The sequence below is a fragment of the Clupea harengus genome, chromosome 11 (genome assembly GCF_900700415.2).
Source record: "Clupea harengus chromosome 11, Ch_v2.0.2, whole genome shotgun sequence".
NCBI lineage: Eukaryota > Metazoa > Chordata > Actinopteri > Clupeiformes > Clupeidae > Clupea > Clupea harengus.
Genome location: NC_045162.1, coordinates 9,126,721 through 9,153,852, shown reverse-complemented (window position 1 = coordinate 9,153,852; position 27,132 = coordinate 9,126,721). Strand labels below are relative to the sequence as shown.

The 27,132-nt window shown below is 44.4% G+C and overlaps 2 protein-coding genes across 2 annotated transcripts; both read right to left on the bottom strand.

Moving 5' to 3' along the window:
• Nucleotides 1-29: 29 nt before the first annotated feature.
• nbn (nibrin) lies at nucleotides 30-12,473 on the bottom strand. Its single transcript, XM_031576434.2, has 16 exons — nucleotides 12,207-12,473; nucleotides 11,754-11,875; nucleotides 11,233-11,360; nucleotides 10,893-11,052; nucleotides 10,382-10,485; nucleotides 9,831-9,948; nucleotides 8,445-8,635; nucleotides 7,669-7,766; nucleotides 7,369-7,507; nucleotides 6,731-7,096; nucleotides 5,749-6,502; nucleotides 5,457-5,537; nucleotides 4,689-4,850; nucleotides 2,555-2,668; nucleotides 2,155-2,204; nucleotides 30-352 (listed from the first exon to the last, which is right to left on the bottom strand). Exons 1-16 carry the CDS (start codon nucleotides 12,235-12,237, stop codon nucleotides 316-318), a joined length of 2,655 nt encoding a protein of 884 aa, XP_031432294.1. The 5' UTR covers nucleotides 12,238-12,473; the 3' UTR covers nucleotides 30-315.
• Nucleotides 12,474-13,296: 823 nt separating this feature from the next.
• fam189b (family with sequence similarity 189 member B) lies at nucleotides 13,297-26,817 on the bottom strand. Its single transcript, XM_031576692.2, has 14 exons — nucleotides 25,487-26,817; nucleotides 23,832-23,888; nucleotides 23,604-23,711; nucleotides 23,284-23,400; nucleotides 22,564-22,671; nucleotides 22,153-22,313; nucleotides 21,907-22,006; nucleotides 20,954-21,026; nucleotides 19,943-20,225; nucleotides 19,282-19,610; nucleotides 18,861-18,926; nucleotides 18,289-18,458; nucleotides 17,175-17,309; nucleotides 13,297-16,849 (listed from the first exon to the last, which is right to left on the bottom strand). Exons 1-14 carry the CDS (start codon nucleotides 25,697-25,699, stop codon nucleotides 16,595-16,597), a joined length of 2,175 nt encoding a protein of 724 aa, XP_031432552.1. The 5' UTR covers nucleotides 25,700-26,817; the 3' UTR covers nucleotides 13,297-16,594.
• Nucleotides 26,818-27,132: the final 315 nt, after the last annotated feature.

The window sequence follows — 27,132 nt, the reverse complement described above, 5'->3', positions numbered from 1 at the left end:
TTAAACACATAAAGGAAGGTTTTAATATGTTTTGTATACAATATTTTTTATTAAGAACAAATAAATCTTTTCAAAATATTCCAATAACAACTGAAGTTGTGTGTGTGTGTGTTACATTGCATGCCATCAGTGAAATGCTAACAAAAATGCTAAACCCATACATCAGAAAACATTATTTTTTCGGTATCTGAATCAAACTGGTTTCCAATGTCATCCCAACAAACTATCAGGCTGCTTCCAACAGGCTTCATCTCATGGAGCAGTTCAGAATGCGAACACGTTCCTCTTGGTTTTCTTTTCTTTGTGCACCTGTCACTATTTCCATAACTTCTTCACAGGTTTGGGGTTGTACCTGTTAAAACAACATGGTTTGATTAATTGATCATCAATAACAAAGCAACCTGGATACACAAGCAGAAAGACAAATAAAGAGGAATGGGATTTTAACCGGACCAGACATAAACCATCAGAGTGATAAAATATGGACCCATAAAAGTCGTCCGGCCAAGCTTTTAACATTCCTGCAGGAGGCTGAGGATGCCTTACGCTCAATGGAAAGTTCGGCTGGCATAAAGATATCACTGTTGACCTTCCCCATCAGACAGCGTCCTCCACTCAGCAAACCAAACATGCCCACAATAAATTATGTCTGGCGCCTTTTTTACCCCTGCACCTCTCTTTCGCTAGGGAGAGGTGGGGGCAAGGGAGCTGTTTTCTTTGCCGTCTATCTTTGCCGTCTATCTCCCTCACTCTTTCCCTCTTTTCTTCCTCTCCTCCACCCCCCTTCCCTCTCCACTCTTCTTTTTCTGCATGATTGACGATAGAGGCATGGGCTGAGCGGTCCATTTCTGCTCAGGCAGAGGAGACACCTCTCTTAGCTCTGGTTACATCAGGGGCCTGCCACTGTTTCCTGGCAACACCTCTATTTTTTTTGGTATGTGCTTCTTTCCACCTGCCACTCCTGCTCGGTCATGTCTCTGCTGGATGATTCAGTTCCAACTCTATCAGCTTCCCTCAACAAGACGTATCTATATCTGATTATGTTGGGTTTTAATCCAGTCCTCTCAATTATACACAGACCCCCTTCCCCTTCACACACACACACACACCACACACACACACACACACCTACAACAACCTAACAAGGTATAACCTGATCAAAACCTACTAGATCCCTACTCCCCAAACACTGTCTATTGCCTTGCTATTGTGTAATCTTCAAGATTCTAGAATATTCCGCACCACAGACACTGGCGTCTGTGATGGTCATTTTCTGACATTCCAAGGGCTTACGAGGACACACTTGCTTCTGTTTTGTTGGAGGAGTTCTCATGACCCTTCTAACATGGACAGTATCTGTGTTTACTTAATAAGCTGCAGTGAATAAATTGAACAGCTACTCGAAGAAAACAAATGTAAATAAAAAAAAAAATGGATGTGTAAACAAGAAATGCACTTAGACAGACATCAACTTTGATGTGTTTGAGTTGGATAGTATTCATGAGTTATTTGAGAGAGGAAGGTGTGTGTCTGTGTGCCTGTATGTGTGCGTTTGTGTGCCTGTATGTGTGCGTTTGAGCAAATTATCCAAGTCAGCATTTCTTTTGCCAGGATTAGCTGATAGTAGAGATAGCTCTGAGAGCTAGTGGGAAAGAGAGAGACAGAGAGAGAGAGGGAGAGAGAAAGAGAGACAGAGAGAGAGAGAGGGAGAGAGAAAGAGAGACAGAGGGAGGGAGAGAGAGAGATAGAGAGGGAGGGAGAGAGTATACCCCTAGAGTGTGAGAGTGTGAGTGAGTGTGTGTGTGTGTGTGTGTGTGTGTGTGTGTGTGTGTGTGTGTGTAGAAGGGATGTACAGTCATAAAGGCCAAAATGTGCAAAATCAGAGTTCCGTTTTTCATCAGTTCACTCCTGTCTAATACTGTCTAATATCTCTGGGAGTTGGCAACAAAAAACAAACAAAGAGGGAGGGAAAGAGAGGGTAAGAGAATAGGGGGAGGGTAAGGGAAAGAGAGGGAGAGAATAAAGAGAGGGTAAGAGAAAGAAAGGAAGAGAATAAAAGAGGGTAAGAGGGAGAGAGAATAGAGGGAGGGTAAGAGAAAGAGAGGGAGGGTAAGGGAAAGAGAGGGAGAGATAAGCATAACTGAGTGTGTTTACCTGAACAGCTCGTCTCCCACTGCCTGTTCAATTTCGTGTTGCTTCTCCTCCTACAAAACACACACACAATATCAATATAATTTATTTCCATAGCACCATTAGCAATTAGCATCATCTCCAGGTTCTTTATCACACTGCACTTCATCATGCTTATAGTCTATACAGTATATATCTGAGATATATATTTATGAGATCTACAACACTCTACAATCCTGCCCTCTTTTCCTTCCCTTTACCCTCCTCTCTCCATCTCAATCTCCCCTCTCCCCATCTCTCAATCTCAATTTCCCCTCTCCCCATCTCAATCTCCCCTCTCCCCATCTCCCCATCTCTCCATCTCAATCTCCCCATCTCTCCATCTCACTCTCCCCTCTCCCCATCTCTTCTTCTCCCCCCTCACCTCTGCAGCCTCTTTCAGCCACTCCTCCAGCTCCGTGTTCTTCCCCCTGCTGTGGGCCACCAGATCAGAGCCGCCAATGATCTGAGGAAGACCCTGCGAGCCTGGGACAGGGACCTACACACACACACACACAAAGCACGCGCGCAAACGCACACACACACACACACACACACACACACACAAAGGTAAAACAAATTGTGGAAAAGTGCCAAAACCAGAGATAATAAGGGATAGAAGCTCTGAAGACAATTAGACCAGAATTCACACACCAAATACAGAGATGGTAATGGATCAGAACCCTTGTCTCAAATCCATAGTCCAACACTACCCCAACACAGAAACAACATGTACTAGAAATGTTCACAAAAAAAGCATGTTCTAGAAATGTTCACACTAGGGCTGTCAATAGATTAAAACAAATTAACTAATTAATCGCACATTTTGAAATGTATTAATCGCGATTAAAAGTTTGTTTTTCTTCTTAAAACTAAATCTTATGAATTAACGAGTAATCACTTCATACAGCGTGAATTTTAGACACTGTTGTTTAATTGTATTTTTTATTTTTTTTTTAAACACAATGGTGCCCCTCGACGATAAATCGTAAGATCGTTAATGTGCTTTACATTAAGGTGATAACTTAAAGACGAGCTGCTTCTGTGATAGCTAAATTCAGCTTGACAAATACTACATACAACTTTAGTTGTGTCGATTGTTCCGTCATTTTGGCTTTTAAACAGAGACTTTCCGCCCAACAATCCCTCAGCTCTCTCCATCTTCAATTACCACAGTGGTTCTCAAACTTTTTCTGTCATTCCTCACTTTTCAAGCCCCACCTGTCCCTTAACGCTCCCATAACATGGTAGGCCAAGCTTAAAATTGTCAATTATTGAAATAACCTCAAGTAAAAACAAATAGCATCTTATTTAGGTCAGCAAATGTATATTGCTTGGAGTGATTTAATGTTTCATGTTGTAGTGTTTTGTTGCTATGGACACGCACACATGGACGGATTATGAAACCATTGGTCAGGACGTGTAACAAAATACACCGCTTCCAACCACAAATAAGAGATACATTTAAGCCACTTCTGATATTAACAAATACAAAGTCTAAAAACAATTGACAGCAAGCAAAGTTAATAACAGCGACTTCACGCAGAGGCTCTGGTTTAGGGCCCCCCTAAGTTCAGGGGCCCTTGGGCCTGGGCCCGTTCAGCCCGTTTGGTAATCCATCCCTGCACGCACACACTATTGTATTTATTTCTGTTGACAGACTTTTACTTTGCCAACTGTGACAGTTAGTAACGCACATGTCTAGTAAGCCACTATTAAATGATGCTTTCCCTTGCACGCTCAAAAACAATGACTAAGTTATTTAGCTGTCTCACACTGTGATAAATATGTTTAAGTGACCTATGTTTAAATTCTATGAACTGTGTTAGTTTGTTGTAACGTAAAATGTAATTATTATTAATTTAGATACGTTACGTTCTAATATGTGACCGTTAGCACACCATTCATTCATTACCCAGTTGGTGGCAGACGTTAGCACTTATTAGCCAGCTGTGTTGTAATCTGTTGTTGCTCTGATTCTTGGTGTAATGAATCTAATAGTAACTTGCTGTGTTTCGTTTCTTGTGTATTATTGTTTCACTCATAAGTTTTCACCTGACATCAATATAGGAGCAAGGCAAGTTAACCGTAGCCTACACAGCCCTAACTAAACTAAACTAAAGTTAAAAAAAAAAAAAAAAAAAAAAAAAATATTTAAATTATTTTTTTTTTTTTAAAGTTGCGTTAACTGCGTTAAAATATTTTATCGCGTTAATCGCGGCCGCATTAATCGCATAGATTAACGCGTTAACGCTGACAGCCCTAGTTCACACACATCGATTGTGTCTGAGCACATAAACAGTAGTCACAGGTGCGCCCTCCAGTGCCCTGAAGGAATATGACCTGTTATAGAGGCAGATGTCACACCCCCAGGAATCTGACCGCCATGCAGAGAACACAACTACTCTCAGTCCACGTGCACGAGCACGAACACGTGCACACGCACACACGCACACACACACACACACACAGACACCTGACCTAGTGGTTAGATCAGCAGAAGATGTCATGTGACTGACCTTGCGGAACTTTTTGAAGTTCTTGTCATTTTGGTTGCGGCTCTGCAGGGGTTCCGGTCGGGTCCTGGAGGGCCCGCTCACCACCAGAGACTTGAACTCCACCAGCAGCAGTCCCCGCGGCAGGTCCTGATCCGTCTCAGAGCGCACCTCTGGCTTGGACTCCTGTGGATGCAAACACACACACAGGCATGAACAAAGACATGGACACGCGAGCACACACACACACACATGTAGGCAAGCACACACATAAACAAACACGCAAGCCACCTTTACATTTCTGTGTGGTTTCAGCTCAGATTTTCACCAACCTACTACTACTACTACTACAAAAAAAAATGGCAGACAAGATGGAGCGTCTAATTTTATCTGCGTTAACATTAGTATTAACAGATAATGCAGGATTTGTAATGTCTGTAATGTTATCACAGCATAACCATAGCGATGGACGACTTTTAGTCATTTCTGAGCCAAAACTACGCAACAGTGTAAAGGCGGCTTTGAGCATAGCGACAGCCTGGATCTCCCATCCGCTGCCAGTCACAAACCGCTTTGTTTTCACCCAAAAAGGGGCGTGGCCACTGAACTATCTCAGTTGACATCATATTGCTCTGGTCTATGTCGAATTAGCTAGTCAATGTGGGCAACAACGTTTTTAATAACATAAGCAACTTTTGACAAATTGACTATTACATTAGTTGGTAACTATTTTTATAGTCGACTAAGTCGATTAGTTGTTGCTACTAGTGGGTATGTAAGATTGTCTGTCACCTTCTGTTCTTCTTTTACTGAGCTGTTCTTGACAGAAGCTTTGCCTTCCTCAGACGAAGTGTTTCCATTAGGCTCTGCAACCTGCAGCACAAAACAAACACACACACAAACACACAAACGTCAAATACATTCATGATTCAACAGAACATAACTTTGCTATAAGAGAGGTGTTGCTGACTCAATAAATGTACTTGTTAGTCCTCATATACAGTAGTTGCACAACAGGAACAAAATCAAAATATAGCCACAGTTACCCTACCCTGGCCAGACAGTGGGAATATAGAACAGTTACCACAAAAGACACTTCCTCTTCTTTGACACCTTCCTTCGGCTCCACCTTCTGTTTCTGATTGGCGGAGACTGTTTTGTCACATTCCAGGGACACCTTCTGATTGGCAGGACTGCCCTTGCCCCGTTCTGATTTCTGGTTTTTAGTGTTTTCTTTCAGAGCCTCTGAGGACTTCTGCCAACTAGCATTGCCATTATCTTTCTTTGTTGTTTGTTTCCAACTGGCTGAGCTCTGCTCTTCTTGGTCCAGTCGCTGTTTCTTATTGGCTGTTGGCTCCGGGGGTATGTCCATGTCATCACTCATAAGGGACTCCAGTTCCTCCAGAGAGAGGTCTAGATCTGGATCTACAGTCTCCTCCTGAGCCATCTCCTTCCTCTTCTTGGTCTCCTGTCCAAGACTAAATTCACTGGAGACTCCATCTAGAATTCCCCTGGATGGTCCCCTGGATGATCCCAAACCAAACCCAGAGCTTAAACCAGGCCCCAGACCCAGACTAGGACTAGCACTTAACCCTGCACCCAGACCAGAACTTCTGTCCTGGTTGCTGTCCAATGTTCTGTGCTGGTTCTGGGCTGCAGGCGTGGTCGTTGTGGAGTGTGTGAGGGTGTGTTTGCGCGCAGTCGCATGTGTCTTGTTGAGAGCGGCAGTGTGGGTTGCAGCAGGAGTGGAGTTCATCTTACTGAGCTCGTCGTCTTCGCTGTCCAACCGGAAAAGCTTAGACTCCGACTGGCTAGTTTCCGTGCTGCCATCTCGAGCTCTGAAACAAAGAATTATGGGTCAGCTGCACAGAAAATGAAGTACAGGTTTAATATTCTTTTGCTTACAGGGTGAGCTGATGATATAAATTTGACATATCTATACCGCAAGATTAATATGTATATCACGACAAATGTTCTTATATACAGCAGATCATCATTTCACGGCATACACAGCAACCAAGGACAGGAACGACCTCATCATGTTCTCGTCAACAGTAAGTGTTTACCTTTTTTTGTTGGCAGGCAGGAAGAAGTTGGTGAGGGATGACTGTTTCTGGGGGGACTTATTGGATGAACTCTGTGGAGCCTTGAATTTTGCTGAGTCACTGCCACTGGGCCACTTGCTCGACCGAGCAATCTCTGCCTTCCTGGTTTTCTCCGATTGGCCAGCTTGAGCAGCACTAAGCGGTGACATCATAGTCTCTGTGATGGTGGTACAGGATGCTGGCCGGTCCCTGGTGACGGCAGGTTTCTGGAAGGAAGAGGAGGAGGAGGAAGAGGAGGATGCTGTCCTGGGATGTGAGGTTGATCGAGCCCGACTGGGTTGTTTCTCCGGGGTCTCTCCAACTGAGGTGACCTCACTGACCTTTGGGCTAGAGGAAGAAAAAACCAAAGTGCGTTGAACAAGGAGCTGCTCAATAAAAATGCTATGGGTCGGGCAATAGCCCACTTAATACCATTACTGAACAGGCAAATGGGTCCAAACCTTGATGATCAAAAATCTTTTTCCTCAAATACAACTGTAACCTTGCAGCATCACTATTAGGCTATGAGAGAGAGAGTGTGTGTGTGTGTGTGTGTGTGTGTGTGTGTGTGCACAAGCAAGTATTAATGTGAGCGTGTGTTGTCAGCATCTCATCCATACCAGCTGATGCCCTGTGAAGGTTCTGTGTTGAAAGCATAGGCCGTGATGTTCTGCGACGCTGCGGGGAGAACCGTCTCGTCCACGCCTGTGCTCTGGGACAGTGAGGGCCCGGGAATAACCGGCTTCATCCTGACTGTCTCTGCAGAACACACACCGCACAGAGGAACCACAAACAGTGAGCATTCTTTATGTGTGACTGTGTGTGTGTGTGTGTGTGTGTGTGTGTGTGTGGAGATGTAAGTATAGGTGTGTGTGTGAATAAGTGACTAAGAGAAACAGGCTGCAGCATTGCCCACCCACCTGTCTCTGTCGAAGCGCAAGGATTGCAGTAGGTGGAGTTACTGACATAGATGGCGGCCAATCCAATTTCAGACTCAGTGATCCACCGCAGGCCTCGCCTGTTTCACACAGAAAGAAGAGTGTCAATGACGACTACAAGCACCCATCTTCCCACTCCTCCATACACAGCCAGTTTCCCAAAAGCCACACACAAACGTTGTCCAGCAGTGCATGTCCACACACACAATCACACACACACACACACACACACACACACACACACACACACACACACACACACACACACACACACACACACACACACACACACACACACACACACACACACACACACACACACAATCTAGCTGTTTCCATTTATAGTAGGACCTCCAGAGCAAGTGAAAGCTACCTCACTGTAGTAGAGACAGAAACCAGATCTAGTCAGTCATGCTGCCATTTTGGATATAACCTTTTATTTGTCTATAGGCAAAATCTATATAGTTCATTGTTTAAAGGGTGATTTGATTTTTTCTATAAAATTCGAAGATACCAAAACAGCACTATTACCGTGGCACAAAAACCATGATACATACAGAGCTGTGGGCCCACTGTATTGTTGCATCTGTGACACACTCACACACGCACGCAGGCAGGCTCGCACAACAAACCTGTGCACCCATCCATCAGTTCGACAGAGAAGTAAATGTTTAAAAGAAGAGGTTTGGAAGACTAGCAAGAGTACATGTCATTCATTCCATGTATAATGGATATTATATGAATGTGCCCACACTCACCTGTGGAGAACCAGATCCACAGCATCTATCCACTTCCTGGTAGAGGTGGAGATTAGCGTCTGAGAGCTGCCTGATGCCATGTCTATCACACAGCTCCCTGACGTTTCCAGGAGTGACACAGGGACAGACCCCTCCTCCAGGAGCTGGCTCTGCCCACCTCCGCAAGTTACTGCCTGACTCAAGCGTTTCATCTAGAGGAAACGCATGCAGACAGACAGACAGACAGACAGACAGACAGACAGGTCAGAGACACACACATCTATTATTCGTGTGATTTGTGTTAGAGTCTAATCTCCAATCTGCTTAAAGGGGCTAAATATAGTCAATATACAAATACATTCTAGAATTATTCTGAGCAATAGGAAGACTCATCTATAGAAACACTGGAATGTAAACTATAATATACAAGTTTTATAAAACATGGCACTTAAATAAAGGTACCATTACAACCTGGTATCTGTGCAGAGTGTCCTGCCCCAATAATTACCCTCACCATTTACAACTAGACTCTACAATAAAACACAGTGGCTCTCCCTAACAGCTATAGACATGAGGGAGTGGGGCTGCAGAGATGAATGTGTGTTTGTGAGGCATGATATGTGTGTGTGTGTGTGTGTGTGTTTGTGCGTGCGTGTGTGTGTCTTATGTAAGGTGCCCAGTCAGGTGTAAAACTCACACTCCTCAGCTCTGCACAAATACTAGGGGTGGGAATCTCTTGGCACCTCACGATTCGATTCGATTCCGATTCAGAGGTCAACGATTCGATTCTAAACCGATTCTCGATTCTAAACCGATTATCGATTCTAAACCGATTATCGATTATCAATTCTAAACCGATAAAACGATTATTGATGCATCTCGATTTTTAAAACATTTGAGTTTGCTACTCAGAGTCTCAAATCACTTCCTACTTTGTGTTTGATAATTAAAGAAAATCAACAGATCTATTTTTTTATTAGAGAAAAAGTGTGTCCTTGTCACAATTATGACTTTCTATGAACAATGCAATAATCGATGCAGCTTGCATTTCAACACAAAATGAATGTGTAAAAAAAAAAATATATATATTCATTTTTTATATTTTTATTTTATTAAAAAATCGATTATGAACTTTTCTGAATCGAGACATAATCGTTCTAGAGAGAAATCGAAAAATCGATTTTTTTCCCCACCCCTAACAAATACGCAGGAATGCAGACCAATACAGAAACACACACACAGCTATGCACACAACATCAGGGAGGGCCGTTGAGTTGAGATCAAGATGTATTAGATGAGATAGATAGAATAAAATAGAATACACATACCCGATCTTTTTCAAATAAACCTAATCAATTTTATCTTTTACATATATTAATTTCTGCTGTCAGCAGGCTAGTGACCGACCTGTTTAGAGTTGAGGAAGATGAAGGTCTTTTCAGCAAAGACTCGCTGCCGCTCGGGACGAGAGCTCAGATCCACATCCTCCTTGGTCAGGCTGGGCTCATCAATCTCAGGGTAATAGCTAATACACACACATACACACACACAACTTCATGTACTTTGTATTACAAATATGCATCATTAAATCCTCTGAGGTACTCCAAGATGGCTGCAACTGTGCAGTATGCTACCAAGCAATCCCCTTCATCCTGACTGTTATCTGAAAACACTGAGCACGTATTAGCACCTTCTCTCTCTCACACACACACACACACACACACACACACACACACACACACACACACACACACACACACACACACACACACACACACACACACACACACACACACACACACACACACACACACACACACACACACACACACACACACTATGCTGCCCATAGGTGCAGTGTTGATTGCTCTTGCTCTAGGTTTGGGCCTGGTATGTATATGTAATGGTGTCTGTATGGCAGGTTAAGAAGTCTATATGTAGCTGGTGGCCAGGAGTACCTTTTTGCCTGTGGGGGGCTCTGCTTTTCCCTCAAGGCCGCGCTGAAGACGGTGAAAAACTCCAGCTTCACTATGGGCCGACCGCAGAGCAGAGCGCAGATGGTCTGAGGGGGGAAGAGAGGGAGAGGAGCCGAGGAAGAGAGAGAGAGGGGACAGGGAGAGGCGGAGTAAGAGCGACACGGAGAAGGAGACAGAGACAGAGAGAGAAGGACAGAAGGAAGGGTCCATCAGATTGACAATGCACTCAGTTCTGTCACAATCAACATTGTAAGATTTGTTTTCCTCTTAATCATTTTTCATTGATGGATCTATAATACAATGCTCTTTATGTCAGTTTGTTATTTTTTAACGCTTTTGGCATGTACTGTGCAGTGCTATTGCTGAGCAGACCGTCCAGGTGGAATGAATGGATGAATGAATGAATGAATGAATGAATGAACGAACGAACGAATGAATGAATGAATGAATGAATGAATGAATGAATGAAGAGGCCATGCGCTCTAGAACTGACCTTAATGGTGACCTTCACAGAAGGCATAACAAGGTGGGTGCACTCCTGGTCCCATGAGCTCACCAACCGGCCGCCCAATGAGGAGAGGGCCTGGGCTAACTCCGCCTTGCGTTCGTTGTCCAAACATGAGGAACACACCTTCAGACTCACCACCTCAACCCTGATGGAGGGGGAAACCGTTTCAGTCTTGCTCTTTTTTTAATACATGTGCCTTATTGTCCACTGTTACACCACTGTCTGTCTGTCTGTCTGTCTGTCTGTCTACCTGATCTTTTTCTCCTCTTTCTCTCTCCCATGAAAACACACAAACACAAACACATACGCACACAATCACACTTACTTGAATTTGCTTTGGTAGACCCCAAATGTCAACCTGTCTCCAGAATTCAGTGTCTGAACAGTGCCGGTGGCCAGTTGTGCATCGTTGATAAAAGTGCCATACTTAGAGTTGTCCTTCAATGTCAGAGCCTGTACGGGAAAGTAGCACAGAGTTATTGTTGTAGAACAGGCAATGAGGACACACAGACACACACACACTTTTGAGGGAATGGATGTTTGTGTCAGGAAAATGTTTTTTAACTCATTCTCTCCAAACACAATTACACACCGTCCTCCACAACTATCCATTTCATGCTCAAGAGTATTAACCATGCCCTCTCTATACTGCCCATGGATATATGTCAGCAAAAAAATAAATGACCAACGCCTGACAGATGTCACCGTGTGGAACTGCATGCACCACACAGCATGGGTATCACAAAAAAACAATAACTACTTTAGCAACATGTGTGACTGTACAAATTAAACAAGCTGACCGGCAAGGCTTCAGACCCCTCGCCATGACAAGCTGACGTCACTTACCTGGTTGCTGAGGGATAGTTGAGCGTGAGCACGGCTGATGGACTGGTCATTGCCAAGTAGGATGTCACAGTTCTTGCGACCCACAACATACTCGTTTCCAGGCAGTAAGTAGAGGGGTTCCCCTGAAAACCAACGGATGTATGAAACTCCACTGGTTTCGTTGCCATCAAACATCTGAGCATTTGTACAGGGCGATTTAGCTGGCTGACTGGATAAGTACGAAGCAACGGCCTATATTATCACAAATAGCAGCTCATACTATTGCCACGTTAGCCACTTTGTAACGTTAAGTTAACTGAAGGCAAAGTCACCCTGTGATTAAGATCTGCGAGTCAAGAGGAAAATTAGCTTTATTTAGCATATTGGGTTGACGGAAATCCACTGTTTGAAAGGGTATCTTGATCAGACAAACGACTGAGCTGAAACAAGAAACGAAACCACAACCTAACCTACCTCCAGATTGAAGGGGTACCAGCTTCCACATTGCGACCGCAGCTCTGTCTTGACAGTTGACGCGTTCAGTGGTTTCCACACGTATACTACTCCATGTTTGATCTTGCCGTGAACTTTATTGTGTCACTCTACATTGCAGTTTTGTAACGTTATCTACGTACAATACCAATGGGCGGAAAGAAAGAAGAGAAACTAACTAGCCAGGGACATTTTCGGCGAACTTTGCCAGCGCCAAATCTTATCATAGTTTCCTGTTCATTAACGTATTTCAAAATAAAAGTCCGAGTTCATCATTGAAGTAACCGCAGCCACAGCAAAGGTCTCCAAGGTCACACCGAATTTAAAGAGTTCGGAGTTCTGTTCCAAAACTAGTAAGCCAACTACTTAAAAGGCCTGCAAATACCACCACCACCTAACAAAAAATATATATATTTGCACTATCCACACCAGCAGCACAAGAACACTTTCCTCCTGGACATCGACACTGTCACAATCATTGCATTCTGTACCATAGGGACAGACCCATTCTTGTATCTGTAAACACCCCCACTCCGTGTGAATATGTTCTCCCTATGTATATGTGATTTATGTATGTATGTCGGTGAGGTGTATAAGTGTATAAGTGTATAAGCTACTGGATGACCTATGATCTATCTAACAGCCCAGCTGACACCGATAGCTTGCCAACACACTAGCTGGTGTCTTTTGGCAGTATAGCTGGCAATGTCATTCGTGTGAAAGTTTTTTTTTTTTCATTTTTGCAGGGAGCTTCAGCCCGGTACACAGAACTACATAGGGCATATCCTGGATGGCTAGTGGAGAAGACAGACACAGGTGTTTATCTGTACTTCACATGACCATATGCTATCAAAATTAATTTGAGGATGGTACCAAAACTAGTTGCCTACAAAACCATCCCTCAAAAAGTGTGAAATGGTTTCATAGTGTTACTTTAAAGTCAAACCACCTGTTAAAAAAAGACACTTTAGATAGCCTACAATATCTAGCGTACCTTTGATTTTGTTATTATTTTACACATCCAAGAATTGTATAAACAAATAAACATGAAAAACCACACACTAGGTAGGCCTATATTTATATTTTTTCATCTCATCTGCACGTGTCATTTTACATTTATTCAGTACATATTTAAATACATAACTTGCATTAAAAGTTCCTGATTTAGAAACCTATTTTGAAACCTTCATTAACATAAATTCTCAGTAATGTCCCTTTGTCCAGGCTTCATATCAACTATCCACAGTCTTATATTCACTCATTACCATCAATGTACAAGAAAGGAGGTAGAACCTTGGGCTCCTGTTCAAAGTCAGTTCAGTGCTTTGGAAAGAAAGAGTCTTAATTGCCCATGTGTGACTTTGCGCGCGCATTGGCAAGAGGTTAGGGTGGGGGTTTGTGAGTGGTTTGTGTTGTGCATTACAACGTCATTTATTTACACCAATTCTGTGTGTGTGTGTGTGTGTGTGTGTGTGTGTGTGTGTGTGTGTGTGTGTGTGTGTGTGTGTGTGCATGCCTATTTTAAATCAGAATGTGATACAACCCTGGTTCTACCCAGTGTGTGTGTGCAGAGCAGTGCACTGCAATGGAAGACTGTGGGCCAAATTCCTTCCTTAACACAAGAGGGCGCTATTTAAAAACAACTCTTTAACACAAAAAAACCTCCATTCTGTCCAGAAACATATAAGCTCTAAGGTCATTTTTTTTGCACACCTCAGTGAGCAGTAAACTTCAAAAGTTCATGGCCTTGTCCTTGGTTTTCATAAATGAAAAAGAAAAAGCCAAAACCAACAGCGTACAGACAGTTATATTATGAAATGGCCGGTGGGGTGAGGCTCCCTCAGTGCACAAAGGAATCAAGCCTATGAGTTCACATTTAGGAGCAAATTCTGGAAGGAAAGGAGCTTGCTGCTGATCATATTGTAAAGATAAATGTAGGCAAATGTAGTCATACAGCACCATCAATATTATCCATTATATGCATTTGAAAAGACGTAAAAAATGTTGCAAAGAGCAACACTGCAGGTCCTACCTAAATCCATGTCAAAGTAATTTGGCCCTTGTTACAATATGTGGATTTAGATAATAATATCTGCATTCATTATTACATATTAAACCAGGGGCATTGTGTGGGTTGCATCATCGTGTCAGAGCATAATTGTCAATTTCTTTACATATTTGCTCAAATAAAGCCTACTTTCTACACTAGCTCTAAGTTTAAGGAGACATATTTTACACCAAATAATTCAAATGGTCTCTGAAATCATTATAAAGTCTACTACAACAACTCTTTAAATCAATATGCTTTTTACAATATGCTTTTTACAATATGCAGACTTTTTGAGGGAACTTGTGTTGCATTAGGGCTGATGAACCACTACTCTCCAGTGTATAGACAGAGGGCTCAACATTATTCAGTTCTTAATGGTGTTCTGATTCATTCGGTAGCCATTAAGAACAATGTGGGCCCTTAGTGCTGTCACAGGAGACTCCAAATGAAATTGGATTTGTTACAGCTAGCCTACAATCATATTTTCCTAAAATGGAAAATGATTGCAGAAATGTAGAAACTTTGACATGTTCCCACGTTCTCAGCCTATGGATAGAACCACTACCCACACACATATGGACTGGCGTTCTGACAAGGGAAAAAATGATTCTGTACAATATGTCTCCTTTCACTTTAGGTGGGGGGCAACAAAGAGGAGGAGAAAGCAGCACAGAAAGAAAGAGAAACTGGCTCAAATAGGCTTCAGCAGAGCATGCAGCCTCATTCAGAGGACAGATAGGTATAGCTGGAGCAGTGTGGCTCAGGTGCATATAAACATACAGACAGCCTTAAACTCCCTCCTTCTACCACTGTAGCAGTTTCTTTCTTTTTTTTGTTCATAAAAAGACATGCACTTGTAGAAAGCTAACATAGGTATTTAAAACGGCCGGTTGGGAGATTAATGTGGCTGACGGCCGAGGTGTGCTATGTTTTCTTTTGGATGTGATGCTTTTAGACAGACCTACCGGAAACTAGGGCGAGTGATGCACCAATGGTGAAGCTAGCTGCTGGTTCCATGATGACAAACATTCAGTAGAAGCTACCACGTTTCCTGTCTGGGTCAATGTATAGATCAGTTACATGTGAGGTTGTGTACAATCAACTGAAAGAATGATGCACAGCCATAAGCAGCAGTGGAGATGGGAATGGGTGATGCGTGGCATCAGGACTGCACACTGAACTATAGAAACAATGATCAGGTCATACACCTTCATTGTTACTTCATTGAGAGTAGGTAGCTATGACAATTTTAATTGAATTAAGACAGGGCCCAGATGTATTCAACAGCAAATTACCTGTGTGTGTGTGTGTGTGTACATGTGTGTGTGTGTGCGTGTGCGTGTGCGTGTGTGTGTGTGTGTGCGTTTGCGTGTGATTCACCTAGGACATTATCTCTAGAAACCTGCTTTTTCTCTCAGTCCTGAATGAAAACAAAGGCCCCGAGGTAGGACTGATGAACAGATGATGAACAGGAGAAGGACGAGACGGACAGATGGGAGTGGAGGAGTGTATAGTTGTGGGTCAGCACCAGAGGATGGCGACTAGTAGGGCTGCCTGTGCTCTCACACAGGCTCTGTCCCAAAGTCCACTCCCTTGTCCACTGCCTAGTCTCCCATTCGCAGGGGTGGCGTGGACGGTGGCGGTCCAGGCGTGGTGTGGATTTGAAGACGTCCACTGAGTCTTGTGATGTTGCCGGACTCCAGAGGAGTTACGGGAGGGTGGATGAAGAACATTAGCTAGTTTTATTTTCTGTTCTTTTTTTTGCCATCATAATAGTCTAATAGTTTAATGAATCAAGCCTCGTCACTGTCACATCATCCCCTGTGGGCCTGTTTTTGACACTGCTTGTTCAGTCACCGTGGTTACAGTTCTGCTCCCAGTCTATCAGTCCAGAATCTTCTCTTTTAGTTGTTTGCTCTCCCCACTCCCCTACTTCCTCCATTGGTTCTCTTTAAACTCAGTCCTCCCTTCCCTCTCCCTTCTCTCCTTTTTACCTCCCCTAAACTTCTACTTTATATAAGTTTGTTCTCCGATTCCAGACACCACTTCAGTACAATGTGCCACCAAAATATCTTTATCCAAGCGAGCACACAAAGTTAAATAGTTTGGCTATCTTTCCTCAGTTTTCTCTGCAAACCATGACAAACCATTGTCTTTGCTTCTTTCCTTTTCTGTGCGTATCTCAGACTTATTTTTCTCTTTGTCCCTATCCCCCTTTTTTCTCCATCTCTTCCTGCACCCCCTTCGTTTCTTCTTCTCTCCCTTTCTCTCTCTCCATCTCCTTCTTCCTCCCTCTCTCTCTCTCTTTCTCTCTCTCTCTCTACAGTGCTGATTCAGAGTGCAGGGCTCCTGAGGAGCCATGAGTTTGTTGGAGGAGTCTGCGTAGTGATGCAGCGGAGGAGGAGCTTAGGTCGCCGCAGCTCCGCAGGTGGATGCCCTCCACACACACAGCCGGGTCGTCGTTCCGCCGCTGGGCGTCATGGCGACTGTCGCTGTGGGAATGGTGGTGACGATTGCGGTGAACGTGTTGCTGGTACTGCTGCCCTCTGCTGGCACCCCAGGAGTTCCGCAGCACCTGGATTAACACACACATACACACACACACACACACACAACAAAATACATATTAAATACTAATTTTGAGACTCTTTGGCCAAATAGTAAAATTCATGCTATTCTCTGAGCATCTTCATAGCCATTCGAAATGTTAGTTGTAAACATACCCTTGATACACTGCAGCCATACACAACAATGCGTACATAGTACTTTTTACTTTTAATTTTTTTATATATTTTATTGTATATTGTTTTTCTTATGTTCTGTAGTATATGCAAAAAACAAATTCCTGGTAGGCGTAAACTTACTAAAAAAAATTCTGATTCTGATTCTGATAGACACACCTGCTCGAGGGGTAGATTGCCTTCAGTTCCTGCACGCCTCTTCGGCCCCTGACTACAGCTCCCAGAGTGCTCAGCGGCGGGAGCCAGGTTCCTCCTGGAGCGCTGCAGGAAGCGTGCCACCAGCACCCGAGTCACCTGAGGGAAACACAAGAGTTCAGCGAAAGTTATCAGAAAAAAGGAGTGTCATCAAATGTTTGCTTAGAAACAATAGCCTGACATAGCTTGTGTGCACAGACACGCCTCAACAAATACGAAGACATACAACTTAGATTTAGAGCTACATCATGCTCCAGTTTGTTTTAAAGGTTCTTATTTAGACGAAGAATGAAAGAAAGTCCTTAAAAATAGTTAAGACTGGATGATTGATCGGGTGTTGGCTTAATGTTTGTGTTAAGCGTTAATGCTTGAGGAGTAGCAAAAAAAGCCATTAGTCATTCACAAATAATACAGAATGCAGCAGCACGAGCCCTCACCAAAACAAGACAGAGGGCGCTCATCACACCAGTCTTAACTTCATGTACTGGTTACCTGTTAGTTTCAGAAGATTTCAAGATTCTTTTACTTGTCTATAAATCAAGCCATAGTCATGCACCTGAATAAATGTCAGACATGTTCTCAAGGCACACCCAGTAGATCCCTGATGTCTTCTGGCACTGAACTTTCTAACAGTTCCAAAGGCCAGGACAACGGGACATGGAGAGGCAGCTTTTAGTTTCTATGCTCTATGGAATACTCTGCCAGAAAGACCTAAGAATGGCTGAAACGGTGAACTTAAGACATACCTCTTTAATCTCGCCTATCATTCTCTGTAATATTTACCTGTTCTCAGTGGTCTGTAGTGGGTCTGCTGTACATGTCTATGTGCGTGCTTTGTAATATGTTTGCACTTACATAATATGTTTTTTTCATCCCTCTGAAAAATCAGTGTCAAATACCAAATGTTTGTACTAAAAAAATCAGTGAGAGAGGGTTTTGGGTTAATATTAGTGTTAAGCGTTTGTGTTTTAGGAGTATGTATTAAAGAGTTAGTGAGAGAGGGTTTGGGGTAAGTGTTAAGTGTTAGTGTTTGAGGGCTTGGCTGGAGCTGGTGAGAGAGAGAGAGGTGTGAAGAGACCTTGAGGTCAGTGAGGGAGCGGGCGCAGTCTTTGGGCAGACGCAGCGGAGTGCCAGGGGGCAGCTTGGAGGGCGTGTGCCCAGCGAGGGCTTTCACACTGCCCTTCCGTGGGAGAGAGAGAGGGGGCACCATTGAGCTACGCTGAAGTAGACACGCCTCAGATCCAGGACCTACAGGAAACCACACACACAAAGAGTGATAGTGATTCAAAGAGTGGTAGTGATTCAAGGAGTGATAGTGATTCAAAGAGTGATAGTGATTCAAAGAGTTATAGTGATTCAAAGAGTGGTAGTGATTCAAGGAGTGATAGTGATTCAAAGAGAGATAGTGATTGAAGAGTGATAGTGACTCAAAGGAAGTCCAAAGCTAAAAATGACATAGGTAACAAGGAATTTTGAACTCCATATGCCATGATGTGCTTCGTTTTTCTGTTTAGTTTTAAGTGACAAGTAAATTGTACTTGTCAATCAAAACAATCAACTGTACGATTCTACTATGAAATAACAATATAACTTCACTGCCTTCAGTGATGTAACACCACATCCACCTGTGCGGTACGTGGTTCCTCTCACCTGTGTCCGTAGACGTCTGAGACTCTACACTCACACCTTTACTGCCAATAGAACCACTCAGTTCACCTGCAGGAGAAAGCAGTTTGTAGTGAATCAGGGTGTACACTGTCATGCATGCATACAAAGTATATACATGCACAAAATATGACAAACCATACACACAGAATGCACTGAACTGCACACACTCCACGAACATTTTTGTATGTGTGTGTGTGTACACAAAAAGCAGTACACACTCCAACTCCAACTCCAACCAGACAAACTTGTTCACATCAGCATGCAAATGCATATATACTTACACTATATACACATACATTACTACATATTCGCATACTAACAGGCTTAACCTTGATCAGAGATGCTCACACACACACACACACACACACACACACACACACACACACACACACACACACACTACCTGTGTCAGTTGAGGAGCTGAGTCCAGGTTCGCTGTGGGACCTCACCAGCTGGAGGGGGCCATCGCTGTCTCGCCGAGCGCGGCCACTGGTGTGCCACAGCCGCTGGAGCGGTATCATAGGAGGGGTGCCACGGCGATCTGAAGCATCAGTCTGAGCCGCAGCAGATGCGGGGGCGTGGCTGTGGGAGGAGTCGTGCCGTGATGGCGTGGACGGGTGGAGTCTGATCTCTGGGATGGAGGAGCACTGGGAGGCTCTGGTGGCGACACTGAGCTGCTCCAACTGGGAACAGCTACTGGCCAGCAGAGCCTGCCTGTGCAAGATGGGAGACCTGGAGAGGAGAGGAGAGGTGAAGAAATCAGGAGAGAGCAATACTACATCAACATGTAGATAGACAGACAGATAGATAGATAGATAGATAGATAGATAGATAGTCAGAGTGACAGGTAGATCGATAGATAGATAGATTAGATAGATAGATAGATAGATAGATAGATAGATAGACAGACAGACACAGGCAGAACTATGGATAGATAGATCAACAGACTGGATATATAGGAAGAAGGATAGTTGATAGATTTTTGCCTTCTGGTTAAACATATCATCACTACATTAACCCATCATCAATAAGGAGAATGGATATGTGCCATATCTCCTCCTGACCTGTAGGTGGAGGTGTTGTAGGTGCTGGGGGAGGAGCAGGAGTTTGACCTCTCCCCGCGGAAGCAGTGTCTGGGCTGGGGCATAACTGGCGAGCCCTCGGATGGCTGGGGCGTGGGGCAACGGAAGCTCACGTACTCTCCGCCGCCGTCCGTCCCCTCGCTCGTGCCCCGCCGGCGCACCAGGCCCACCCCCACCTCCAGCAGGCACGAGTCCTCAGAGGGCGAGCTGTCGTCAGGGATGTCCACGATCTCAGACATGAGGAGGGAGCCACTGTCCATCGATACTGGAAGAGAGAGAAAGACAGAGAGAGAGAGAGAGAGAGAGAGAGAGAGAGGGGGAGAGAGAGGGGGAGAGAGAGGGAGGGAGAGAGGGAGAAAGCAAGACAGATAGAGAATGAGACAAGGAAAGAGAGAGAGAGAGACACAGAAAGAGGGACAGAGGAAGAGAGAGAAAAACAGAGAGGGAGTAACAGAGAGAGAGAGAGAGACACACACAGAAAGAGGGACAGAGGAAGAGAGAGAAAAACAGAGAGGGATTACCAGACAGAGGGAGAGAGAGAGGGAGAGAGAAAGGAGGGGTGTTAGAGTACATCATTAGATTATGTTGATAGCAAAGGATCTTCAAAGCACATCAGGCCATTCTGACTAATCTCAATCTCGTTTGACATCACAATTCCACTCAAACCACACAGGGAGATATCATTAGCCACACAGCCAGGAAATGGCGTCAGGTTACTAAATGTGTTTGATGTCATCTCCCTTTCTGCACGGGTATAGGACCAAACCTTCTCTGTTTTTAGCATATGAAGTAAGACGTAAGTGTGTAAGAAATATTTAGATTTTACCACACGCTTCCCGAAAACATTTCAATCAGAAACAGAAACTGAGAGAGAGAAAGAGAGAGAGATAAAAGAAGAACAAGAAGAAGAAAAGAAGAAGAAGAAGAAGAAGAAGAAGAAGAAGAAGAAGCAAGAGATAAATGCCCACTGTAAATAAATCCATCTCTACTCACCCTCACCACTGAAGCCTGTGGATGTTCCTCTTTCTCCAGAGTGTTCTGTGGCATGGGTATCAAAGACTGTGGCCTACAAGACGAGATGGGATAGCAGACAGTCTCTTACATCTCTCAGAGGTATTACAGTGGAGTGTCTACAGTCTCTCACTACATTTGGCCCTTCGGCCACAGCCCATTGGTTGCATAGTAAAGCACCGTGTGAGAGAAACATTCTGTGAGACACCAGAACACGGAGGAAAATGTTCATCTCTGAACTGAAAATATGTCTTTTATCAAAAAGCTATTGAAATAGGATATCTTATTGTGCGAGCAAGAAACAACTTTAACGTCTGCGGGCGGTCAGTGGAACAGTAGCCTTCGACTATGAGTTCCTCTGCTTGCTCGCTGAAAGTAGTTGCTTTCCACAGTTTTTCAAGGGTGTCCACTGAATGCCTAAACGACCCTGGCTCTCCAAGAAGGTGCAGCAGGAGAGCTGAGATGCCAAAGGCGACGGGAGTCTTGCTGGCCATAAAGTGCTGAAGCTGGCGTTTGCGTGCCAGGCTGCAGAATATGGCTTTTGTTAGTAGTGGAGCGCCCATCTGCAACCCAGGGCCACTGGCCATCAGGAGAAACATTATGTTGCAGATTTTCTATACTGCCAGTGTGTGGAGTTTGATACACACACACACACACACACACCACACACACACACACACACACACACACACACAGACTGACAAAATACACAATCCCAGAACAAGAACACACACACATACACGCTAACAAATGCTGTTAGTGTTCACAAACATTCACATTCACATGTACAGTAGGTGTACGAAAAATGCACACAAAAACACACCCAAATACACATTCACACACACAAACACACATACACACACGCACACACACACACACACACAAACACACATAAACACACACACACACAAACACACATAAACACACACACACACCTGGCTGGCTGCTCTTTGGCCCATCACTGCTTCATAGGGGGGAGGGCAATCTGTGGGGTAAAGTGGCACCGGACTCTCCATTGACCCATTATACGTAATACTGCAGAGAGGGGGAGAGAGGGGGCAGAAAGAGAGACGGGGAGGGAGAAAAAAAAGCATGGAGGGCAAGAAAGAATCTGAATCAGTTCGGAAATAACAGACAGGTTTGTGAGCATGGGCTGATTGATTGACAGGTGCTGGCCCCACCTCTGGGCGTCGGTCTCAGAGCTGCAGGTGTACTCAGGTGGGTAGTAGGGGGGCGGGGGTATAGGCGGGACAAACTCCTCAAAGTCCACCATGTTGGTAAGGAAGGCATCCTGAGGAGTGGTGCATTCTGGGTTAACGGACCGCGAGCGGTGAGGAGCCAGCTATAGAGAGGGAATGAGAGAGAGAGAGAGAGACAGGGAGAGAGAGAGAGAGAGAGAGAGAGAGAGAGAGAGAGACAGAGAGAGAAGAAGATACATTTCCAAGTCAGTTTTCTCTGTAGCTCTGTAAAGTAAGTGTGTATGTTTACATTTTCAAATAATGCAAACACATAGATAGTTGTGCGCATGCATGTGTCTGTCTGTGTTTGTGTCTGAATGTCTGTGTCTGCATGTCCATGTGTACAGCACACACCAGGTGCATCAGGTCCAAAGAGAAGATGTGTATACTGCAGGTGACTGTAGACAGGGTGCAGATGATAGTAGAGAGAATGCTGAGGCCACAGGCACTGAACAACAGGTCCTACAAACACACACACACACACACAGACGTGGAGGAGAAAGAGAGAGAAAGAGAGAGAGAGAGAGAGAGAGAGGGGGAGAGAGTTAAGAACATACGGGAAAAATATCCCAGACTAAGCAAAGAGAACAAATACACGTTCAGATCTTAGACACACCACTGAAGGTCCAAACTCACACATGTTAAGAGAGTAACTCACACATGTTAAGAGACTAACTCACACATGTTAAGAGACTAACTCACACATCTTAAGAGACTAACTCACACATCTTAATAGACAGAAGTGACATAATGTGTCCATCCATGGTGAGTCATGTGTTTACTTGGCAACAAACCGTATTTTATCAGAGGCTAAACAAGAGAATCATGAGGCAGTGCCGTAACATGTGCAACACATTCACTTTTACATCTCTATCTTCTGTATGAAGAGAATAGATGGGACTGAAGCATCAACAGGCTATGCTTGCTATCTCCTTCATATCCACATCCACATAGAACACACACTCTTTTACCCTCACTACAGTCCCTCTCTCTCTTTCTCTCACACACACACACACACACACACACACACACACACACACACACACACACACACACACACACACACACACACACCTTAAGTTGGTGTCGCACAGAGTGACAGTCTGCATGCAGGTAGAGGACCAAGGTATCGTCCTCTGACAGAGAACACGTGTCCTTAGGATCACAGCAAACACACAGGCCATTCTCCACCTGTGCAAGGAGAGAGACATATACGCACAAGTCTATATTGAGAGATAATGTAGGGACAGATAAAATACAATTCCTGTTGAATAACACAGAAGAAAGAGGAGAGAGGAGAAGAAAAGAGAAGACAAGACAAGACAAAAGAAGAGAAGAGAAGAGAAGAGAAGAGAAGAGAAGAGAAGAGAAGAGAAGAGAAGAGAAGAGCTTACCTGACAAGTGAGGAGGGATTTGACCATCTGAGCATTCTGACATGAGAGCATGGAGCCAGCTAGACTGAGTATCACACACACCGCTGACAGCAGCATGAAAAGAGAGACCTGTGGAATACACACATACAGTATTTATGTGATGAATTCCCGTGAGTTAATACTTTAACACATATGGAACAACTGATGTGGCTATTGTGCTATCACATTGAATAACACACAGTTATATACCACTAAAGTCAGAGGCCTTCTCCAGGAAACCACACCGGCCACTCCAGACGCCACCACCTGAGGACACAGTTTTAAGATCAGTGACAGACAGACAGACAGACACACACATCCTCACAGACAGACAGACAGACAGACACACACCCTCACAGACAGAAAGACAGAAAGACACACCCTCACAGACGGACAGAGTATATGTCAAAATCTGGACACTCCGTTGCTGAGAAGGGTTTTCCCTCTAATTTTTGTATTTCCTGTATTTAACAATGGCAATGAAGACGTTCAAGTTAGGAATAATGTAATTACACAGTAAAAGAAAAAGGTAAGTTGAAAGTTGATTTGAAAGCTAAGTTGAATCACAACAATATAATTTTTTAAAGTAGCCACATTTTTGTCTTGATGACAGCTTTGTACATTCTTGGAATTCGGCCACCCGGGCCACTTTTCCAACAGTCTAGAATATATGCTGAGCACTTGTCTATTTTCTCAACACTCCAGTCCCAGTTTTCCTGGACCGTCTTGCTAGAACCAAGAAGGACAGCCAAGCCATTAGAAACGGCATGTAGCCACAGAATGCTCTACTAGCCCTGCTAGTTAAGAGTGCTGCATTACTAAACACATGTCTTACAGTGTCACAGGCAAAGCCTCCCCATCCTCCTGCCCCATACATCACACTGAGTGCCACACACATACACGCACACACACACACACACACACACACACACACACACACACACACACACACACACACACACACACACACACACACACACACACACACACACAATATATGCTCCCTCTCTCTTCATCTCAAAAGCAGCTGGAACCAAAAATATAATTTGAACAGACATGGACATAAGACCAAAGGACAGATGCCCATTGGTCTGATATGTCCACTACCTGTGTCTCTTGTCCAATGCATGTCTATTCTTTGTATCTGTCCCATTTAGCCGAGGCCTCCACAGTACATCTACCTGTTTATTATACAATGGCCTCTGAGCAGGTGACAGAGAGATATGACTACAGCTTGAAATTTATGAGACATTCATTTGTTCTCTCAGGTGCAGTGAATAGGGGATTTCTGATGACTGTGTCCTCTCCGGCACAGGCAACCATGCCGAGCTGTTTTCATCAAAATGCCTGATGGGTTTTGTGACAGCACTTTTAAAGACACTTTCAAACTTCTTCAGTTGTTTTGGACTGACTGACGTTCATGATATAAAGTTATGATTAGCTGCTATTTCTCTTTGCTAATAGTTGAGCTGTTCCATATCTGACACTTACAACCTATCTTTACAAAAACACAAACACACTCAAGGGGCATTCAGTTATGGTATGATGTTTAACACTACACTACCCTTTCACTACAGTTCAACCTGGAAACTACCCTTTTAGAATTCCATTGAATGGCAGAATGTTTCTGAGATTACTAGAGCATATCGAGAGTGTCCAGATTTTGAACTGTGGACAGAGAAACAGACAGACAGACAGACAGACAGACTGATTAACTGATAAACCAGTTAAATAACCAGCACAGATATATAAAAAAAAAATCCAATCAGTTCCCAATCAGCCTATACTGCACGTTCACAGAATAACTCAAAACAGGCACGAGACTAAATGGGTATAAAAAAAACAGCTGGGCAAGTGCAACTTACAAAGAAGCCAGCCCAGAAGGGGCAGGACTGGCGGACCCGCGCAGAGGAGGTGAATGCCAAGCTGGTGAAGCTGAACGCCAAGACCATGGCCCCCAGACCTAGGTGACAGAGTCCCAGGTACAACAGCAGCCGAGCGCTCCCGCGTCGCCCTCCAGTCAGAGCCCGGGATCCCGATATGGACACCACGCTGCTGGATTCCGACGGTGATGGCATCGTTGTCAGGTTTTCAGAGCGCGCCGCGGAGGATGTTAAAGAGCAAGTAATGGGTAAGGAGATGCGGAGGACAAGTGGGATGGCACACCGCTTGGGGTTACCTCAGTTGTTTCCAAGGCAATTCTATGCAAAGTCCAGTTCAATAATCCGGCACTTATCTAATAACCATTTTAATACACAGGGGGGCTGGCGGAAGGATGTCATTTCGCAGCAATGAATCTCTTGAAAGTACCGTTTGAGTGAACCGATGTGTGTATACTCATAAACACACGCCGCAGCACGAGACAACGCAGTCTCCGCGCGCATCGGTACGAGTTCAGCAGTTTAAGCCTTTTCCCATCTTCTCAGCACAAGCTTCCAGCACGAGTACAAATACACAACGCATCAAATATGCGCTATGATATTTATGTTGTGTTTTCATCTGTCGGTGAATAATGGATCGCAACATCCCGCCTCGGCCCTTCGTCTTCCAAACCCTTCTCCGCTCTTGCTTTCAGGCTGAGCAGCATTGCGGTAACGGGAGCCTTCAGCAGGCCGAGCACTTGCAATTGCCTACACTATCAACGGACAGTATTGTAAGGGCCTGCCACCGGAGCCCACATGCACTCCTTTTTTCCGGTGGGTATCTCACTGACACTTGGCAATGTACCCTGCGAGCGGGGAGGGACCGAACACTGCGCAAAGCACTCCACTCTAGGCTCCACTGTCCTCCGGGACTTAGGTGCGGAATCACCAAGGTCCTATTTGACAGACGCTAAAGGACTGAGGACATGAGCACAGACGATAGCCAAATTGAGAGATGCTAAAACACTCACACTCCTGCACACAACCAGCTCTGACCAGAATTCACCTCACGCCGATGACGACAAATTTTAGCCTAGTGGAAGGGTGGTTCTATTTTGAAAACGTAATTTATAAATATGACATCTCACATTTCTTCGGGGGCGTTTCACGATGCTCCGTGCTGCTGCCCCCTCTCTCCTCCCCGCAGTCACGCGGACCCCCGTCCTGTCGGTAAAGATCCCGGACATATGCCTCACTGCGTCGCTGGCTACGTCATCATCGCCAGACTTCGAGCATCACGTTTTGCTCGCTGTATTAGTAACTGGCTCATCAGTTATACACTCATAAACCCAGACAGTAACCCAAACATAAACACATGCGCGCGCTTTTTAAGCATTCATTGGGATACAACACAAGAGACTCGGTGAAGTGTGTGCTTATTTGTGTGCTCATGTGAGGAATGTATGCATTCAACCATGCAGCCCTACAACAAATGCTGATCAACAAACATAAATCGCGGGAGCCCACACACGGGTGCTTTTCTGCCGCAGAGTCTTTGGGCAAGCGCAAGGTGCTGATGTAGCACGGGAGGACCGGTAACCTAGCAACGAGCTCCATGGACCGTGGTAGTCCAATCAGATCTTGTTTTA

Excerpts from the sequence above, each read along its gene's own strand:
- nbn (XM_031576434.2), bottom strand. The coding sequence starts at position 12,237 with ATGTGGAAGCTGGTACCCCTTCAATCTGGAG. Across the intron at positions 11,876-12,206 it reads GGTACCCCTTCAATCTGGAG|GGGAACCCCTCTACTTACTG; the intron begins GTAGGTTAGGTT and ends GTTGGTTTTCAG. Across the intron at positions 5,538-5,748 it reads AAGAGGAAGTGTCTTTTGTG|GTTGCAGAGCCTAATGGAAA; the intron begins GTAACTGTTCTA and ends TTTGTGCTGCAG.
- fam189b (XM_031576692.2), bottom strand. The coding sequence starts at position 25,699 with ATGCCATCACCGTCGGAATCCAGCAGCGTGGTGTCCATATCGGGATCC. Across the intron at positions 22,672-23,283 it reads CTGTGCGACACCAACTTAAG|GACCTGTTGTTCAGTGCCTG; the intron begins GTGTGTGTGTGT and ends GTGTGTTTGTAG. Across the intron at positions 22,314-22,563 it reads CTTTGGACCTGATGCACCTG|CTGGCTCCTCACCGCTCGCG; the intron begins GTGTGTGCTGTA and ends CCCTCTCTATAG.